Consider the following 21,376-nt stretch of genomic DNA (forward strand, 5'->3'; position numbering starts at 1 on the left):
CAGGAGTCACAGTTTAGGAACATTTTGAGCTCCACAAGGCCCCGGGTCTGCTAGAGACTCGGGTTCATAGTCACCGTTCCACCAGCAGCAACTCGCCAGTAACAAGAAATGAAAGTGCAGCCAAGAAACCTTTTTCAAGATTCCTGTGACTTGTAATCAATAGCAACATGAATTATAGATCAGCTTCATGCCGAGATTTATTTGAAAGCCTTTCCCTATGGGGAGCTAAGTAAATGCACAGCACCGACTCACCCACCTGCTGTGCAGGGCCCAGATAACTAGATGTGAAGGGCTCTTATTCATCTACGCATTCGATTTATATAGATTTAATGGCACCTATTTTTTTTTCTAGAGCAAGCTGGTATATGTGCGTGCATTCGCCTGAGGCTGCTTTGGGAGACGGCTGTTCAGCCGGCTCATGTAAAATACCATTGCTGCACCTTGGGGTCTCGAGGTCCAAGTCCGGAGCACCCGTTACTCCCTCTGGAGTCACTGGAAGCTGCAGATGCTCATCGCTTGGAGCCCTTAGAGAAGGAGGCTGTGGATGAAAGCCTAGCTTCAGGAGCATCAGGGTTTCCCCCTGGGTGCCTGGACTCCAGGATTCTTTCATCTGGCTGCAGGCCCTTGACACCACCTATCCATGCTTCAGTTTAAGGGCAAAACTAACCCCTAGACAAAGCCCATACAAGGCCTGTAGTACACATCACCTTCTCGGAGGGGCTAAATGGGACCCAAGCAGCGCACAGACCACAAGCTGGCACCCTAAATCAATAGGTCCATCTGCATTTCATAGGAGATTTAAGAGGCTCAATTAATTAATATTTGCAAAGAGTTCCAAGCTCCTTAGCTGAAAGGTATTGTTAAAAATGCAAATGATTACCAGTAGTTGTTGGACATCTTTTGTAACTATTTAGGATTAAATGGAATTATTAGAGCACTAAATATTAACCACAAAAATATGGGAAAAGGTAGCAAGAATTGAGAAAGAAAGAGACATTTTTGGAAGGCAAAAAGTACACTAGGGCTGGGCTGGCATTTTCTAATTTCATGGTCTCAAGGTTGAAAATGAATTTTTTTAGAACCCAGTCTGCTTGAATGGAAAAGTTTTATGTAAGAAAAACACTCCGCTGTTGAAATCCTGAACGCTCACATGGTTTCTCTATGGAAAAAACACCCCCCAAAAAACTTTGACACAAGCTGAAATCAAAACAGAGCTCTTGTCTTGTTTTGGCTTCACTTCATTTCAGTCTGACTTACATTTTGTACTATGCAGTCTTTCATACTGCTTATGTATAAATTCATTACATCTTTATTAAAATGTTTGGACAACACTGAAGTGCCATATGCCAATAAGGGTGTCATGCTGCTTCCAGTTGAAGACTTTGGGAATTTTTAAACTGTTTTTTCTACTTATAGTACATAGGATTAAATAGTTCATTACTCAGAGCAAGTCTTCCTGCTCCTTGCTGGGTATGGTAATAAGCTTATGACAGCAGATTAGTAAGGCTTCTCTTTGTATGAAACAGAATAGCCCAAGTTAAAATGATAAATCCAGAATGCAGTGTTGGGAATATTTATTTTTTCCCTAGATTTTAGGATTAAGGCTCAGATTTAGCATGTTCTATTATAATTGGTGATCTTTTTGAGCTAAAACAGTACCTTCCACCTCTATCAGCAAGAATTTCCCTTGTGGCTTCAGAGAGCTGGTTGATGCATTTCATCTTCACCTATTTCCCCCCACCCCCAAATATCAGATTTCATCAACTTTTGTTACCGAGAAATATCCCAATTTCCATCTGTAATTCTCTCTTGAATGGGCAACTTCGAAAAAATAATTGGGCTTCTAACAAACATTTGGGAGAAAGACAGAGTTTCATTGTAAAACGAAACATGGAAAACATCAGCCTTCTGGAATCCAGTCCCCCCCAACTGTTGTTCCATGAACATATTTGATATTTTGACTTCTATCTCATTTCAGCAAGAAAACAAAATACTGGACTCTCTCACAGGACAGAAACTTCACAGCTCTAAAGAAGAGCTTGTCCAGGTCGGATTTTCCTTTACCTGCCCCCTGCAAGTAGCAATTGCCCTATAAGTAGCTCATCTACTACTCAGATGAGCAAACGCCATGCAGTGTGAGAGCGGACTACAAAATCCGCCCATCAGCACCACACATTCAATGATCCAATGCCATGAAAAAAATGAGAACCATAAAATGTCCTTAATAATGTAGCAGAGACATCTTTTCCCAATACCTGAGCAGCATCGTGCAGCCAACAAAGGCTGACTCCAGCCCAAATATTGCACTCTGAGAGTTCGGCAGCTGCCATGTGGATGCTTAGCCGGCGTGAACAGACTCAGGAATAGTCTGTCCCTTGTATTTTGGCACTGGACTAGGTGCTAGACAAAAAATCTGATCTCAGTCTTGGAGAGTTTGCAATCTTAGACAGAAGAATCAATGAGGCTAGAGGGGTCATCACGATAAAGCAATGGTCTTGGCGCACCACATGCCAAGCCATGTCAGGCTGCCGAGGCTTGTCACTATATCCCTTACTCTGGAGTCACTGCATCTCACCTGAAGGAACAACCTGCCGTCTGGGATAGGAGAGTCCTCATATTTTTCACTGGGCTGATTTGATCTGTAACCAGTAAAACCAGTTGTAAAAAGATATTACTTACCCCTGACATGGCCCGCTTTGTTTATTCCTCTTCTGGGCACAACTGTTTCTCGACACGCCAGGCCTTTTTGAGGTCTGTGCTGTCGATTCTGCCAAGGTGGACGGTGCTGTTGGACTGGAAATCTTCCCAGCCTTCTTTATTGCTTCTTTGACATCTGCCAGGCTCTTTATAAACTAAGGGGAACAGGGGAAGGCATGATGGTTTACCTGGGCTTCATCAACTGGTGTCAGTTCTAGTTTCAGTCACTTTCCCTTTCAAGGAACAGCTGCAGCTTCTAGCTCCAGCCCTTACAGGCTAAAAAACCAACCCATGAGCTCCCACTGACTCGAACGGGAGCAGCGGTAGGCCAGTGCTCAATGCCTTTGATAACAGCAGCCTTAAAACAGGTGCGAGGGACCAATTTTTACACTTCTGGAGCACTAGGGCAAGTCTGGATTTGCTGCACTGAAAGCAGGGCTTTGTCTTGCATTGGACTGACATGAGTGAGTCCTAAGTGCCAAAACCTTCCTCTGGAGGTGGACAAGGACCTTTCTACCTGCAGTAGGCAGAAGAAAGGATTTCAGGGACCAATGCAAGGGCGTACACCCTCTGTGCACCACAGAGCTCCCCGTAAGGGAATGCAACATGTCCTGGGCATGTACCCAGTGCCAGATTTTGCCTGGCAGACTGGCACTGGTGTTATAATCCATTATAATCAGCAAAGTCCCATCCTAATCAGCGTCTCCAAAACCTCCTTTTAATCTCCCACATGCAAGTTGCTATCTCAAAATAATACCAAGCTCATCCTCCATTGCTCAGCATATAACGCGTTCAAATCTACACCAGATGTCGGGGCTTATTGTCACCCCCAAACTTTACCCTTTTATAGGGCTCTATTAACCTGTTGCTGCCCAGCCAAACTATGCAGCTCTTGCTGGAGTTGTGCTGTCGACTTCTGTATCAGCAAGATGTCTCTCTGCTGCTTTAATAAGAGCTTCCTCTCCTGATGGGCTGCTCTATAGATGTTTTGGAGGTGCAGGATTTCCGCCTGCAGAGTGAAGAAAGGAAGGCTGGCAAGTAAACGACAGTTAATGCGCAAGCACAACTAGGAGAGAGACCTGCAGATCAAGGTAGAAGAGTATTTATTAACAGGCGGCAACAAGTCTTTGGGCACACCGCTCCTCAAAGCTGTCATGTTGTTAAGGTTTAAGTATCACGAGTCAGAGGTATCAGAGGTTTAAGTATTAGGAGGGCTCCTCTTCGGTGCAGGCTGGACCAGACTGCCGGTGGATGCACAGGTCCCTCAACACCTCACACTGATTTCTCTGCACGCTGTATAAAACACACATGTCCTGGAGCTCTGCAAGGAGAGGAGGCTGGGGCAGAGTCAGGCCCAGAAAACACATTGCCTTGCTCCCAGGTCTGTGCTGTACTTTCACACCCCCTTTCCCGACAGCCTCAGGAAAAGTGGACCCCTCGCCCACCAGCTATTGAGCCAACTAACTGTATTCCAGCCATGGAGGCACAGACATGCCGTGCAATCTGCTGTTTAATGCCAAGAATAGAAAATTGCAGTAACAACAAAGTGGCAGAAAGAAATTGTGCTTCTTGTCTCCTTCAGATTTATGGAGTGCAGTCCCTGGCACAGAAGTAGCTTGTCTGATGTATAAAACATGCCGCATTTTATAATGGCCATGCAATAACACTAGTAAATCTTTTCCGCTGCCCAAAAGGCTCTCACGTGCTCTCGGTGTCCCATCTGCCCTGGGTTTTCCCAAGAAGAAAGCTGGAACGTGTGACGACAGGGGTATTACCTGCTCTTGTTTTAGCTTGGTCAGGATTTCCTGTTGCTTCTCAGCTACGGCAGTCATTTCTGGAGTGTCTCGCAGGTTATCCAAGCAGCTGAAAGCCAGACAGAGACGGCAGTCTTTAGCAGGAGAGAAGGTGTGCATGTGCGAATCAAACTTATGGAAGTTGTCAAAAGCAGCTAGAACTGCAGGATGAAGCGATTTGCAAACCTGGCCGCTTCATCTGTATGCTGGGAGAGAAGCAAGGTACCATGGAGCCGACGGCCCTTACTGCTGATGCAACCTGAGAGAAACCCAACCACTTATTTCACAGAGACCACCAGTTAATGACACTCCCCGGAGGTTACCAGCCGGCATTCACAGCAACCATTCAAACCAAAAAGACTTATTACTATACCTTCCCCAGCCCTCGAGCTATGCACTCTCCCAAAAACCAAGCCTGAGGCACCACTGAGTACTTTGCTTTTTGCCACAATCCCTGAACCTTTTAAGCCACAAGCAGACCCTGTGCAGATTCGTACCAGTGACAGCTCCCTACCTGGAGATCCTGTAAGAGCACAGGAGTGTCCAAGCCATGGTTAGTCTTTTCCAAGACTGAGCCAGGCTGTCTCGCAACCACGGAGCAAAACCCCAGGGTAGTTTCCTTCAGAAGCCAATTCACTCAGTTTGCAAAGCTGAGTGAATTTGAACCTCATCTACATTTCACCCCAAACAGCAGCAAGGTAGGAGAGGCTGCATCACTTCCCCCTCACATCCCTGATCTGACTCTGAATAATGGCTCGCACAAAAAAGAAAAAAAAGAGTTAAGTCTCTTACTCTCATTAGAGGAGCAGGTCCACCTGCCTGCCCTGCCGGAGAGGGGCTGGCCCAGGTCTGGGGGGTTTGCTGATCGCCTGGCCGCAGCCCTAAGGGAGGCAATGGAGGTGGGAGCAGTGTGCCCTTAGGGAAAAGCCATGCCTTGGACTTGCCTGTCACTAGCTGGACTAAATTTGGAGTCCCTAAAAGCTGAGAGGAGGCCTTTTGTACCACAGTTTGGGTCTGAAGTCAAATTTATTTCTGTGACATAATATGCCCTCCCACGAGGGGCATGGAAGTCCACCCAGCAAGGAGGCTGCCTTGCTCTGAGAAGCTGGCTGCTGTTAGATGCCATGTGCTGACACAGGCATTGCATGAATAAATCCACCTTACCGCTCCTGATACTGCAGCCAGGCCAGCTCAGCCCTGGTTTTCTCCTGCAGGGCTTCCTCTCGCAGTCGGAGGAGAGCAGCCTGGTGCCGGGCTCGCAGCTCTTCTTCGCGCAGGTACTGCTCAGCCATGGCCAAGCCAAAGTGGGAAAAGGTGCTGGAGCCTCCATAGAACTGGCTCGCTTCGCTCCACTGAAGGAGAAGCAGAGGGTGGAGGGCGAGGTTACGTGAGAAGCCTCGCGGGTGCCTTGCAAGCCTGGTATTGCAATTACAGGTACGAACAAAATGGGAAATGCTGGATGCAGGCCGAGGGGAGAGGAGCTCTGAAGCCTGGTACCTGGCTGACGGAGTCCGTCTGCTCGCTGCTGTCTCCTGAATCATCTGCTGCACGTGTCTTGCTCTTGGGCAGACTTATGGGCGCTGACAAGGGTTTCAAGGATGGATGTACCTGAGAGGAGTCCCCACGCTCTGCAGAGAGGTGTTCAAAAAGAGGAAAAAAAGACCACATTGAAGTCCTTGTAAGTACAGTATTTCTTAACACTGGGATTGCTTGGGGAGGCAGAAAAGTAATGCCTCTTACCTCTAAATTTCATAGTATGGGCAAAAAGAATGAAGTTTAAAAAAACCCTGACTTTTTAATATGCTCCTACTGTGGGGCACATGAATTGGCATCTGTGCCAGTACTGCAGACAATGCAAGCGCGGGGTTGGAAGTGTGGCTCGCTCCTGGGCCTTAATGGCTGCTCCAGCCTGAAGTACTGCTGCATGTTTAAGAAAGCAGGTTTTTTGTTATTTACTTGCCTGTGGAGATCATGTGTTTATAGATATGATACACAGGCATACCTCGGAGATATTGCGGGTTCGGTTCCAGACCACCGCAATAAAGCGAATATCGCAATAAAGCGAGTCACACGAATTTTTTGGTTTCCCAGTGCATATAAAAGTTATGTTTACACTATACTGTAGTCTATTAAGGATGCAATAGCATTATGTCTAAGCAAACAATGTACATACCTTAGTTAAAAAATTCTTTATTGCTAAAAAATGCGAAGTGAGCAAATGCTATTGGAAAAATGGCGCCGATAGATTTGCTCGACGCAGGGTTGCCACCAACCTTCAATTTGTAAAAAACGCAATATCTGCGAAGCGCAATAAAGTGAAGCGCAATAAAACGAGGTATGCCTGTATATAACAGTGATGCCCATGCTCAGTCTTGCCTGTAGAGACTGGACCGAGAGATGTCCTGCTCCCCTAGCGAGCTGACTCTATAGGCCTGATGCATGAAGTCGGTTGTTGAGTAGTTTTATCTGGAGGCGGATGTCACCTCTCTCCCTTAATGGGCCTAAATCATGAAGTTTCCAATAGTGAATGGAAACCAGGTATGTCTTCCATCTTGCACTGACCTGTGGAGCCTGTGAATAGGTGCCGGGTGTCATTAATCCCAGCTACCCGAGGGATGCGGTTTGATAAGAAAAGTAAAGATGTTGCTTGGGCATCATAGATTATGTGTTGATATGGATCCTCCTCAGGCAAATGTTCTGAGCATAGTGAAAGGTTTGCTGCAATCAGGGCTGATAGCTGCAACCCCCAAATGCTGCACCTCTCCCCACGTATGCGGCAGGATCTACCACTTTATCCTGTGGCTGCCAATCATTCAGTGAGAGTTACCTGGTCGGTGGGAGGAGAGATCCAGGTTGGCTTCCCCAGGGGCTCTTCTTTTTGTGGTCGGTTGGGTATTGCCATCCGTCTCTGTCCTCTGCACAGAAGGCCTTGGTGAATGCCCCCCTGGGGTACTGGGAGTGGGGAAGAAGACAAATGCATGTTCATGTGATGATTTGCAATAGTCGCTGCACAGTGCAGTAATGGCACCAATACCTCGGTGTTCGAGAGCACGCCTCGCTAGCAGAGCTCAAGACCTCTCAAAATATTGTCACTAACTCCTGTTCAGTGGTGGACTTTGTGCACGTGAACAGTCATTTCGTAGCATAATGGGTTGAGGGACAGTTTAGTGCAGAGGGGGAAACCGCGAAAAGGTGGGACACAACATTGTGTCCAGGGCAGCTGCTGTGCAAGCCACCTTCCTTGCAATGGATATTTCCTTGAGGTTGCAGAAATGTGCTCCTGTGTCACTGCCTTACACAGGCCTATTTTTCCCCTTTTAATCCTGTCTTAAACAGGTAGCGGGCTGACGGCTGTGTGTCCTGTCGCATGCTGCCTACTGTACCTGGCTGCAGCTGCGTTCTCCCTCTTGGGATCACCTTCAAGTCGACACCGTCTTGGCTCTTGCTTGGCAAGTTCGAATCTTGATCTGACAGCAGAGTCAGCTCTGGCGTTATCCAGCCCCTGCAAAACCAGAATCGATGCTCCCTAATAGCAACGGGTAAGCTGTCCTAAAGGTGATAGCTCTGAGTCTTTAAGTAGCTCTCTTGGGATAGATCTTGTTTTTTCTAGTACCTTTCACACGCTTCTGATTTCTTAATGGGTGATATTAAAGAATGAGCTAGGTGCAATGAAGTAACGGTGGTGTGTGTAAGGAGGAGAGGTATAACGAGAGGCAAGGCTTGGAGCTATCAGGAGCTGCTTTCCTGCAGGACAGGATGCGTCTCTTTGCACCGAGCTTCCCCTCTGGTCCATCTCCCAGCCTACGGGAAGCTTTTCCTTCATCTGAGCTGCCATGAGAAAGTTTCCTAGAGTATCACCCCAAGAACGGGCCCTCAAAGCGAGGTTTAGGCGAGCAAGACAGAAAGGAACTGGCACAACTCGGAGGTGACGGCTCAGTCTGTCCTGCTGCTTGGACCATTGACTCTTACCTCTACGTGGTGCTTGAGCAACTCATCCAAAGACCTCTGGCTCTCTTGGGCTTCCAGCTTGGCCTTTTCACTAAGGACTGCCAGCTGCCTTTCCTGCTGGAGCTGATAGGCCTGGGTTTGGGAAACAGGATTTGAAAGGTTTTCGACTGAAGGTAGCGAGCTTCATTTCTCATCAGGCTGGCGTCTAGCTAACTCGAGAGGATGGCATCAAGGAGTCTCTCGCCACAGGAACGAACTTGGGGGGGAATGGGAAATGATACCCCTGACACTCACCAGCTCGCAGAGGATATGCTGAGAGGTGCTACAAAGAGATGCCTGATTTAACCCTTTCAAAAGCTTCAAAGCGATTCCAGAGCCTCAGTCCCACTGGCTATGGGACTTGGGTACTTCAGGGACTTTGGGCCAGGTCCAGGAAGATATTTCTCAAGTCGGAGACTTGGCACCTTAATTTCTTTGGACTTGGCCCTTGGGAACACCCTACTGCAGACTCTGAAACCAAAGGAAATGCAGATATGGTGTGCTTGTTTCCAGGGGTGATGCTGCTTGCTCTGAAGTCGGCACCAGTGCTTGCACTGGTTCCAGTAGCACCAGGGCAGGGCACTGCCTTTCGCTGCAGAAAACCTCATGCTCCATAAGGGCTATTCTGCCTGGCCTGCTGGGCTAGCAATCCCTTTGCAGATGGCAGCTGCTTAGGGTAGAGATGTCATTAGGAGCCAATCTGTGACAGCAGTGCAAAAACGGAGGCCACATGCAAGCATGCCTGGCCTACCTGACTCTCTAATTCATACAGAGGAGCTAGACATAAGCTTTCATGTACGTCGGGTGCACGCTGTACCTGCAGCTTGAGAGCCAAGACATGAGACGCTTGCTTTATGCTCTCGAGATGGCTCCTATACCCCTCTTCTGCATCTCTGCAGGCAGGCTTGCCTCTGCCTAGGAAAGCAAGAACAGAGAGATGGCATCAGTCACCATTTTTGGTCAAGGCTCCATTCTGAAGGATTTCTGAGACCTGATTTCTGCATCTTTAATAAGGAGCTGACTGGAAGAGGGGAAAAAAAAAGAGGCCAGCACTTTCAGAGCCAATCAAAGGGAAGGTAACGGTGGAGAAGCCTGTATTTGGAGGTACACATCTCTTAACCGTGCCTCCAGGATGCAGCACTTGTCAAGAAATCTTTAGGATGCTCCAGGAGACCCCTTGCCCTCCAGCTCCTCTGTGCACCATACTGTTGAGCTTCCTTTTCCCGGCTCAGGCCCACAAGAAGTGAGGTGGGTGTGTGCAGGGTGTCCTTGGGCAGCTGCAGGTGTTGGAGCAGCTTTATTTAGCCAAAAGGTGCACCGCTGGATGTGTGCACGTCCGCAATGCCTAGCAGCATGAGGCAGACCCCATCCAAGCCGAGGGGGCTGACATGCTGCTGTAGTGCTGCACTGAAAAGGGCCAGTTTGCTAGATCAGGGTCTTGGTTGATGTTCTGTTGCATGAAACCTGACAGCCCCTGCGGTGTGCTAGGCGCTGTACGTGCACAGAGGGGAAAGGGTGTCTCCACCACAAGGAACAACAAAGGGGTTTGCTCTTCCCTTCCAGCACTAACATGCGTGACACGTAGATGGGGGGAAAAGCAGGACTACCAAGTGCCTGTAGCCCCATTCTCTTTGGGCTGCGCCTGGCGGATCAGCCCCACCAAGGACTTAAGAGAATAAAACTTTCCAACCTTGTTCAGCAGTTGCCAGGCTCTGTCTGCACAGTGTCTGCTCCCCCATGGCCCACACCTCTGTGTGGGCCACTGAGACTCCTCCACGGGGTCACGGGAGAGAAACCTTGTACTGGCCTTGAACTGTTGCTTTTGCTTCTGACAGGGAAAACCAGTTCTTGTTCTAGGTGTGCCTCTTGCTGCTACTACCTCACTGATACAGCAACAGATAGAAACCCTTGATTAGGCAATGTTTACCAGCAATAAGCTCTGGGCTATTTAAAACACTCAGGTGGATGGGTCTGTCTATTCAAGCAGGTCAGGTGTTTACCTTGAGCTGCGTCACTGCCAGAAACAAAGATCAGAAGTGGGTCCTTGTCCCTCGTGACTAGAAACAGGCCTGCCTGCAAACTCCAGCTACAATCTGGATCTATATCCACGTCTCCCAGATATGCAGGGGGGTTTGGGTCTCAACTTTTGCAAATCCCAGTACCGATTCTCCATAGTCAGCCTATGACAGGATGAAGACTCCTTTGTTTGCTGATACACTGATCAGGCATCTGTAGGGAGATCCTCCAGGATGCACCCAGGTGGCAGTCTCCGTGGATGCCTCCAGACTTGTACACATTGGAAGCATCAATTCGTACTTTCCCTCCGGTACTGGAGATGTTGGCAGCATCCTCTTTCCTTTCTCTTGAACATAAATTGAAGGTGAGGGTCATGTTCGGCTCTGGGACCAAAGCTGTTCCACCAAAGTGAGTGACAGTGTTGCTCTGGGCTCTGCACCTCCTGTCTTCAAACAGTTTCAGGAACATCTTGGCAGAGCGTGTGCATGGAAATTTGTTTTTTTTGTGGCAGGCTTAGCCCAGGGCCTGAGTCTGTGTATGGAAGGGTGAATATGTGCCCAGCGAGCAAATCACCCGTGAAAATGCTGCAAATGCACCTAAACCCTTTGTACGCCAGGAGTGACAGCAAGCAGAGCCCCATTTAAATGAATCCTGCTTCTCCAGCATCCTCTTGTTCTCCCAGCTGTGGCTATTGCCTGACCATACCCTTGGCATCAAAGCGCCTTGCATTCAGAGTGCCACTTGAGCGGTTACGTTTCACGTCCTCCTTTCTATTCTGATAAATGGCATTTTACTGCCTCTCTGGATGCACACAGTCCAGTATGGTTTCCTATTAAAACAGCATGCCACGGCTATTTATTAAATCACTTTCCGCTGCCCCTGCAAAATCTCAGCACAGCCCTGTAGAATCCTTGCTACATATAATTAAAGAAGCTGGGCTAAAAGTCTCATTTTTCTAATCCCTTGAAGTTAGACAGAAGCACTTACGGGTGCTGTAGTCAAGGGCAGCCTTCCTGTTTTCTGCCAGTGTCAGCAATCAGTCCAACCCAATTATTACAAAGATACACACTTGCAACTTTAAATGTGTGCAAGTGCAACTTGAAGGCAACAGTCCTGCTAGGCTTCCTCCCTTAATGTTAAACTTCAGGTAAAGAGCAAAACTGGAATAATTCATGAGATGGGCCATTTCTTTTTTTTCTCTCTTGCTGGCACCGAGGCGGTTCTGAATATTTTCTCCCCTTGTCTTCGCGGTGTCTGGTTGCTGAATACTGGGATTCGCTTTGCCCACTCTTTCTATCCCCTTGAATTTCGTATGCTTGTGTCTAAATCCCTTGGCACACGCGGCTGATCTAAGGTCAGTTGACAGGTCGGATGTGGCTCTCCTCTGTCAACCCTGCATCGCGCTCGGGTCTGCAGCTGACATGCCCGGGTGGCAGATAACAGCAATGGGCTTGAGTCGCAGCACAGGAGATTTTTGTTTGGATGTTAGGAAAAACGTTCTCACGAGGAAGGTGGTGAAGCACTGGAACAGGCACCCCAGAGAGGTGGTGGGCTCTCCACCCTTGGAGGTGTTTAAGACCCAGCTCAACAAAGCCCTGGCTGGGATGATGGAGTTGGGGCTGGTCCTGCTGTGAGCAGGGGGTTGGACTGGATGTGACCTCCCGGGGTCCCTTCCAGCCCCCACTTTCTATGATGTGTGGTAGTTTGCACAGTGACAACACACACTTGCCACAAGCTAACTGGCCCAGAGCCACGGATGGAGGGGGTACAAGTCAGTATTATGGACTGGTAAACTAAATACAGAGTAAACCTGTGACTTCTCTCTCCTCAGATGAGCTCCACTGCTACTTTTCCCAGACCTGAGGAAGGGCATTTAGTGCCCAAAAGCTTGTGCAACACCTCTGCCAACTACACTTTTTGTTTGGCAATGTCTTTTATTGGCCTGTCCTGGCTTTTTGCCTAGTCCCTGGAGCTTCGCAGCTGCCCCCCTCCTCTGGCCTCTACAGGTGTAAGGGGAAGACCACCGCAGGGAAAGGCTCTCATGGCAAAAAGCAATGACGCCTGGCCTGTTGGAAAACCAAAGAGAATTTGGTTGTTACCTTGCCAAGCTCCTATCTGCAAGTCCTTGTCAAACACAAGCTGCCTCTGCTCCTGTTTCTACTGTAGCACCTGAAATGCAGCACTAGGGAGTCTGTTCTTAAAGCTTTACATCTGAGAACGATTAATTGAAGCAGTGTCGTTACCATCCTGAGTCTACGAACTTGCTTTTTTCTCTTTCTTCTACAAACAAGAAGGTAGCACCCTCTAGTGCTGCAAAGTATTATGCAGAGAGGCTACAGGTGGAAATGCGGCGTCCCTCTTTCCTGGGGCGCAGGTTGTAGCCGTGTTGGTCCAAGGACATCGGCAGACCAGGTTCTTTGGGTAAATGTGATCTCCTTTATTAAACCAACCACATAGTTGGAAAAAAGTTCTTTGCAAGCTTTTGGGCACAAAGGGTGTTGGTGCCAAAAGCTTGCAAAGAACTTTTTTATTTACCAACTAAATCATTGGAAAAGAGATCACATCTACCCAAAGGACCTTGCAGCCTTATGTCTTTACTAGCACTTTACTGGTTTAAATTATTGTATTTCTAAGGGGGGTTGGATTGCATTTCACTTTCATTCCTAATTCTACTGTAATGCTTAGCACAGAATCGCAAATTAAATCCCACTGTCTTTCACTGTAGAAAAACCCAAATACCCTTCTAGTCCATGAAAAAAGGCAGTGTGGCGTGGCAAACATTTACTGAGTTGACAAGATCTTAACTCGGGTCTTGCTAAGAACTTTTTTTTCCAACTACTCAGTTGGTCTAATAAAAGGTATCACATCTATGCGAAGAACCATGCCTGGCAAGATCTTAACCAGGGGTGCCGGTTGTAGCTGTGTTGGTCTCGGGACCTAGGCAGACAAGGTTCTTTGGGTGAATCTGATATCTTTTATTAGACCAAATTAAATAGTTGGGGGGAAAAAATTATAGCAAGCTTTCGGGTTTAAAAACCCTTTGCAAGTCCTTTTAATTTAGAAAGATGCCACTTGAGTGTGAGGGTGGTAGGTCTGGGTGTTGGAGTAAAATATTCTGAAGTACAAGTCCCTTTTTTTTTCAGAAGGGATTTAGGCACCTAGGAGGAGATGATGGTGATATATTGACTTGTATAAATACATGCCTGCTAGGGGCTGTACTGACTTCTGTTTTTAAACCCATACAGTTATAGTTTCAGGTGTACCCAGTCCATGCAGTGCATAGGGTCTTCATGGGTGTTCGAATGTACTTCACCGTCTCCCTTTATACACGTCAGTCTTGGAGGACCACGGGTTTAAGGTGAAATCCTAGCCCCCTTACCCCTGAAAACTTAGTGATTTGGGGATTTTTTCTTTAATAGAAGCACGATGTGACCCCAAATGAACTTGAGGAATATTATAAACATTTTCTGTGCAAAATCTTCTATAGACACGATTAATTTTGGCTGATGGGGAGTTCTCTCCGAGATGCAGGGCTAGCAGGAAGAGGGAAAATTCAGCCCTGGTCCTACCAAAAGGGGCTGTTGCTTCAGCGGGGCGTGATGGATGGGGGGAGATATGCAGTGTATGGATCCAAGGCAATCAGAATCTGGTGGATGTTTCCTTAAATGTCAAGGTAAAATGTGGCTCATGGGTGATTTATATATTAACCCCCTCCGCCCCCCCAAACAAACCACTGCTGTCCATGGGGTGCCTTTCTGGCGGTCCTCTGCAGAGAATATACTCGGTTTGTCATGGTGCACAAAGCATTATATGGCTGAGGTGGGCAGTCGATAATATTGGAAAGGGATTGCATTTATTTTGACTGTTTGAAAACAAAAATGTTGAGAGTCAGAGACGAGCCCAATGACTTGATTCTGGGTAGCAGATAGCAACAAATACCAGACGTGGTGCAAGTTTCTACTCTGGTGCCATTGGCTGTGTTCACCAGGCTTTGATGATCCCATAAAGCCTGTCTTCTGCAGGAAACATTTAGCGTGTCTTCCCCGCCGCAATTAGTGCTTAGGCAGCGCGTACGTGTTTTAAAGGTAAATATTTATGTTTTGCAGCATTCTATATAATTGCCTATCATTATATAATCTGCGCTGTAGGAAGGCACGTGCGCGCTCTCTTAGCACCACAGTTTTCTCTCTGCACGTTCCTCTCCCCTCTGCTACCAGCGGCGAGTGGAGGGAAAAACACAATTTCTAAAAACAATGACATTACGCTGCCTTGAAGCAACACAGGCTGGAAACTGCTCTGCTTTGGGATCTGATTCAGGGTGGGATTGAATCTCCCCCTCTCCTGACTCTTGCAAATGCTGCCGGTTTGCAACGGGCTCTTCTGCACGGCAGTCAGGCGGAGGATTTTACTGGTCAACTTGTAAGCAGTGGGGGGGTTTGCAAAAAGGCTCCAGAACTGGGGCCCATAGCCTTAAATGCTCAGTAAATGAAATGCCCTCTGCTTATGGGAAACATTTTGGACAAACAGACGTATTGCCCAAGCACAGCCCCCTCCCCCCCACATTCCTATCTGCTGGGGGCTGGGGTAGAGCCTGGCTAAACCACCCTCACCCCTCTCAAAATCTGCTATTGTGTCTGAAATCTTGTGGGGAAATGATGAAGAATCTGTGATAAGAGCAAGGGCTTTTCTTTTTTTTTTTAAGTACCTTGTCAGGGAAAGGTTATCTGATCTTGTTCTTTTGTCTCTGGAAGGCCTTTAAAACAATGCGCCATCTGCTACTGTTTGGTACAAGCAAGCCGAGGTCTCTTCTGCCAGAAGCTGGCTTGCTATTGTTTGCTGCTTAACCCTTTCAGCAGCAAACTTTCCCTTGTCTCTATGCAAAATACATGGGTCTCCTTATTTTGTGGCCTCCCACCAGCCAGCCTCCCAGGATTCCCCAGTTCCACTCCCAACGAAGCCACTGGCCTTAGGGGACGGGTTTAAAAAAACCTCTTTGCTGCTCTTTCCCCAACTGTCTACCTGGGGCGATTTGGCATGCAGTACGGTGACAGCAAGCATCGGTCCCAGACCCTTAAAAGGGACTGCAGAAAAGATGAGTGGAGAAGTGTCCCAGCCCATCTACATCTCTTCCAAAAGGATGTGCACGTCAAAAAATTAGACCTGCCCAGCAAATGGAAGAGGACTTATCAAATGGTTGAAATTTCAGCAATGATTTAGCTGTTTGGATGCCAGAACTCCAATCAAATCAGACAAGGGCAAGTGCCAATTGGTACTGAAAGCTCGAAGATGGTCTTCTAGTGCCGGACTGCACGGAGCATATGTAATGCATCAATTGTATTAAGCGACTAGTCTATTTTTCTGAATTCTTGGTTGAGTATCATCTTACCCAAGTCCTCCTCCAAGCTTTCCTGCGTCTCGATCCTGCCGGCTGCAGAAGCGCAGGGTCCTGACCGGCGACTGGTTGAAGCTCCCAGAGTTTGTTTAGGAAGTAACGTAGGGGCTTCCTCTTTCCAAAGCTCGGATGCGCAGCGATTCCTTTGCTCCGCTGGTGCTCTCCGTGGACTGAATTAAGCCAACACACGCACACATATAGAGAGAGACACTTACTGGAGGGCAGATGAGAAAAACTGCATTGTGTTAGCACATAGCAGGGTTATATCTGGACCTTGGGATGGCCTGGGAGTCTGGGTTCCCTTGCCTTAGCTCAGGTTACACCCAGGGGGATGTTTCTGCCCCTGCATCGCCCTGCCGTCCAAGGCAAGCCTGCTTCTGTACTCGCTGGTGGGTGCTGGCGTTGCTAACACCTGCTCCCGCATCTGACATATAGCACTGTGCTCATGTCATACCACTCCTCTGAGGGTCTCGGAGCAGCTTGGGAACACGAACAGGTTAACCCCGGGATGCGAGGAAGCCTTTGGTAGCGTTTTTTATTTGAAAAGCCTGCCCGTCCCCATCAGGGCTCCTCGGTGCTGGAGTTTGGTCAGACAACCACCGAACCAAAAGATGATCCCTGGCCCACAAAAGTTTGTAGTCTTGGTATTATGGCCATTTTACAGGCAGGGAAACTGAGGCCGTGGGGGGAGAAAAACCCACATGTTCTCATCTCAGTGGCTTGCTTTTCCTTCTTAGCCAGATGCCTTTTTTGCAATAGCAGAAGAGTACTAACTGAAGAATGGGATGGAGAAATGGACCAGGGTCAAGGAAGAGACTTGAGAACATGGTCGCCTTTTGGCAGAAACGCAGGGAATGGGATCATAGGGTCTGTCCCCACGGTCCATTTACCTGAGTGACCCCAAAGAGTCTGCACTTCCCCACTCGGAAGCAGCCCTACGGGGTTAACGAAAGGCAGCCTCCTGTCTCCCTCGCATGAATGAGCACCATGTTAAGAACAACAATTATGAAAGCAGTGTAGACTGGTGAGGAGGCTGTGGCCTGTCCTGGAGAGATGTCAGAAATACAGGTTAAGAGGCACTGGAAGGGACAACTTAGAGAGCCTGATAAACAGGGAAGGTGATGCAGGGTCCTTGAAGGGGCTTGCAGCATGGGAGGAAAGGGTCATAGCATGCCTAACGCAGGGTCCTGAGCCCAGTGCCGAGAGGAGAGGGTGGACCTGGTTCTTCTAGCTCCCCTTCTCCTGGGGTGAAGCGTCTACAGACTTGTGCACCCTGGGATGGAGAGACCTCCAGGACTGGGCATCCAGCTCTCTGGGCTTTGGGCTGCAGAGCTTGCACTGTTTAGCCCCTGCAAGGGGTGAAGCCCCTAAACTACACAGGCAAAAATGTCCTGAGTGACAAAAGGACAGCTCTCCCTGACCTGGCCATAAGGCTGTGGCGTGAGCCTGCAGGCACACACGGCAGGTTAGCAAAGCCAGCGTTTCTTTTAAGTCACATTTCCTGTTTGTGTCTGTTAACAAGCACTCTGAGCTCGAATATGGGTGGGTAGCACACGTTGCAAGTGCATCCATGCACAGCTGGCCTAATAAAAGATATTACCCTAAGAAATCCTTGCCCTTTTCTATGGGTGAAGTCACACATAGTCATAAACAGCCTGTCGGACTCTACAACATTGGATTAACCCTTCTGACTCAACTATCATTTGTGAAATTTCCATCGACAGAAGAGTTGAATACAGTTTGACTGAACGATCTTAGCAGGCAGTGTACAGAATCCCCTTCCCTGTACCTCTCTGACACTGAAAAAACTAATGACCCTAGTTGCCAATTAAAAGGCCCATGTCCTTTGAGGGCTGCATTTTTCACCACTGCTGAAAAATCGAAATGTCTGCTTCTGAGGTTTTAACTAATCAGGGCTCGCTCGCATGCGCCACAATTTAACCTTTGCAAGGCCCTTAGAAACCTTCCTATGCAATGGCTCGTATCTGCCTGCATGGTGGTTCAGGGGCTTGCGGTGAGCCAGGTTGCAGCTGGGTCCTGCAATCGCTATAAATGCTTTGATAGTGGGGCCCGTCTAGCAACGCAGCCTTGAGACCCACAGGTGTCTGTGCTGCACCCAGCGTCGTGGGAAAGGGTAGGGGATGTGAGCTCAAACCACCTCCCGGCCAGTTTGCTCCCTTGCCAAAGGTTCTGCTTGGAAGTCCTTTAAAAGGCCCCATGCAAAGCTGAGCTAAAAAGATTAGGCAGGAATGTGTGAATATAGGCAGTTACGGACCCAGCCGCAGCTCGGAGCAAGGCAGGGACGTGGCGACAGCCTGAAACAGCGACAGATGTTTTTTTTTCAGGGGCGGGAGAAACACTTGCACATTCATGTTTATCAGCAATCAGCTTAGGGAAATCTCATTTCATTTTTCTCATTAATAAGCTTTTCTTTGTTTTTCCTGACACAGAATGACCCAGAAACAGCTACAACGATTAGAGCAGCTCCTACGACTCGTGCCTGAGCTGTCTTCAGAAAGCAGGTGCGAGGTAGGGCGGTGGGGGAGACAAAGGAGATTTCCTAGGAAGGAATTCAAATACCGGTCCCTGCAAATGCTGTCAGTTTGGTATCTGCAGTAGCACCGAGTGCTGGTTTCTTAAGGGCCTGTGCTGCTGCTTCGGGAGGGTCTATATTGGGGCACAGCTGCTCCTGGTTGAGAGGGGGCCTGCGTTTCTCCCACTCCTGACTGTGGAAAGACCTCTTGGATCCCCTGCGGGAATATGGGTAGGCAGGTGGCTAGGAATATAGGTGTGCTAAGGAATCTTCCTAGCCTGCGACCATCACCGTGGTCTTCGAGTAGAAAGTCGAACTTAGCATTTGCCACAACTGCGGGGAGCTGCACACCCAATTCCCTAAGAAGAACCTGCAAGGAAAGGAATTTTTTTTGCCGAGATCTTGTCGGTCTAATAAAAGATATAATCTCTACTATGAGTCCTATTTGCTTCTGGAGTAACTTGTAACTTCAAAAAACACTTGTCACTTCGAAGTGGAGCGACCTCATCTAGAAGAACAGATTATCCTTTACATACACTTAAAAGCAACAGCCTCTGCTAGATCAGATGGCAGTGGCTGCAGGAGGTGGCATGTTGAATTCATTAGCATGGATTGACGTCCATCTCAGAGCTCTGAGAAGATGAGACTAGATCCTGTAGCTGCTTACAGTTAATGGGTCTGATCCAGAAAAATGGAGAGCACCTTCAACTCCGGTTTCTTTTCCCTGGACAGTGCCAATGTGGAGGACTGATGTTAATATTTTGGACACCTGTTTGCACTGCACATCAGTGATAACTGCTGCACGGTCCCTGCAACCGATGCATCGGAGCAGGAATTGAGTGTAAACTTTGACCTTCATAGCTCTCTACAAAGAAGAGGCTTGAACTTTGCTGTTCATATGTCTAGCAAAATGTGTTCTCCGGGCTCCTCTTTCCACTTTCCTCATCTTAATTTGGATTAGTAAAGATGTTAATAATCTTCTTAGTCTTGTACTATATTTAAGGCAGGAGGGAGAGTGCACCAGTCCAGGACAGGGACCACACAGACCAAGACCCTCTCACCCACCCCTGGGAAGTGTAAGGGGGAGATGGTCTATGCCCAGCCAATACGGGGGTACATTAATTAATGCTTTGTCCAGCCTGTGTTTAAATGTCCCAAGCGAGATCCTTCCCTTAGAGCTGAGTCTGTAGATAAGTGGGTAACTTGCGCTCTCATGGTGGCCATTAGTGTGGTCCAGCCCTACAGTGGGACAGTTCATAGAGATTTTTATTTTTAATTGAGAACTGCTGCCGAGCTAGTGGGATCTCCTTGTGCTTCTGCCTCCCGCGTTGCTGGATTAGGTGCCCAAGCTTGGTGGCAGCTGGACATAGTTCTGGTGTCTGAGAGTGACTGCATGAGAAGGACCTTAAAATCTGCATTAAAACTGTGAAGACGGACTGGAAACACAATTAAGCATCCAGCTTGTCGCTGTTTTCAGTGTAGTTTTTTCAAAGCTAGCATTTCTTGTGCCATTCCCTTTATCTTTGTGAGAGTGGGGTATGCGTCTATGGGCACACGCAGAACAGGCACAGTGAGAGCTGCAGACTTAGCCGCTCTCCTCCTACTTCAGGAGTAAAGGGAATGAAAACAATTACTATAAATGAATCTATAGCATCCAACTGGTTAAATCGCTGCTTAATCCTCTGCAGAAAGGAGATCAGGAGAGATTTAACTAGGTACTCATAAAGATAATCAATTTATTCTACTTCTGCAAGGCCATATGTTAAAACAACATGTCTTTTGGGAGGCATGATCTGTTATACCACTTCTCAAAATCGCTGCTGGGATAACTAACCCCTTCACATCGAGGTAAATGTACAGAATGCAACTAGATGCTATTTAAACGATGTCCAGTTGGGTTTGGCAATGTAGCAAAAAAGGCCAGTCTTGTGCCCAGACTGGCTTTACCTTTTCCACTGAGGACACTTTCTAGGGCAGTTCTTCCCAGCCTTCATAGACTTGAGGCCTCCTTTGGAAAATGTCAGGTTTTAGTTATTGGCTGTTTTTTCTTTTACTACCGAAAAATAGCAGATCACTTCTTGTGTTGCAAACAACTTGGAAAGACCACATGGGGTCAGGTATTTTAACACATGCGTTCCTATCTTGAATTCTCTGGTTTTATTTTGACAGTCGTGTTTGCACTGATACTTGGCATGAGGTTGGTTTGGTTTTTAACTCTGAGTTTAGCTCGGCTTAGACAAATGCAGGGGACTTCCACCTTCAGACAGCATCCCACGGCAGGGCCCGCGCGATCCACACCGAGCCCTCCAGCACTGACAAGGGTGAAATCTGGGCCTGAGATTTCTGTAACCCAGGAAAGGGCATATAGACACCAGGCTGTATCCTGCAAAGGTCTCTAAGTGGGAATTTTTAAGCAGCGCATTTCCTTCTGCTTGCACCTTTTCACTGGCGTTATCCGAACATGACCAGCAGATCAGGCAAGCGAAGGGGACTGCAGTGGCGCTCGGGGAGCGTATGGGGCTAATTTCGTGGCACGCCTGCCAGCAAAGCTGGCCCTTGCTTCTTTAAACCCTGCAGGTAGGATACAAGCCAAGAAACCAAACTCTAAAGGGTTTGCTAGGTCAGCAGCCCCATCCAGTGGGCGACTGGCGAATTGTTGGGGAGAGTCCGTGAGACCTGCACTATCTGCCGGCACGCAGCGAGCGCGCTCAGCTCCGCAGATCAAGGAGATAAAGGTGCTCTGCATCCTTCAGGATCAGCTTTCCCGGTAGCCTAAAGCACTAGTATAACCGATCTCTAGCTCAGTTCTGAGTCGCTTCCCCTGGCAGAGGTAGTACCATTTTATGACCCATGCTTGCTCACAGCTCCGTGTTTCCCTGCGGTGGTAAGGACACATCCTGCTCACTAGAGAGGGCTCGGCAGAGCTGCACGGCGCTGGCTGCACAAGTAGGCACGGAG

The 21,376-nt window shown here is 48.1% G+C and overlaps 1 protein-coding gene across 1 annotated transcript in view; it reads right to left on the bottom strand.

The window, feature by feature from the left end:
- The window catches only part of CCDC187 (coiled-coil domain containing 187), a 52,535-nt gene that overhangs the window by 15,435 nt on the left and 15,724 nt on the right, over positions 1-21,376 (bottom strand). The window contains exons 14-23 of the mRNA XM_090022020.1: positions 15,880-16,055; positions 9,295-9,392; positions 8,460-8,570; positions 7,874-7,992; positions 7,318-7,442; positions 5,988-6,118; positions 5,655-5,842; positions 4,473-4,560; positions 3,560-3,706; positions 2,680-2,852 (exon numbers count right to left, since the gene is read on the bottom strand). Of these exons, the coding sequence (XP_089878146.1) occupies positions 2,680-2,852; positions 3,560-3,706; positions 4,473-4,560; positions 5,655-5,842; positions 5,988-6,118; positions 7,318-7,442; positions 7,874-7,992; positions 8,460-8,570; positions 9,295-9,392; positions 15,880-16,055 (1,356 nt within the window). The remainder of the gene's footprint in view (positions 1-2,679; positions 2,853-3,559; positions 3,707-4,472; positions 4,561-5,654; positions 5,843-5,987; positions 6,119-7,317; positions 7,443-7,873; positions 7,993-8,459; positions 8,571-9,294; positions 9,393-15,879; positions 16,056-21,376) is intronic.

Source organism: Crocodylus siamensis, chromosome 11 (assembly GCF_052110815.1).
Source record: "Crocodylus siamensis isolate JL-2025a chromosome 11, ASM5211081v1, whole genome shotgun sequence".
Classification (NCBI taxonomy): Eukaryota; Metazoa; Chordata; order Crocodylia; family Crocodylidae; genus Crocodylus; species Crocodylus siamensis.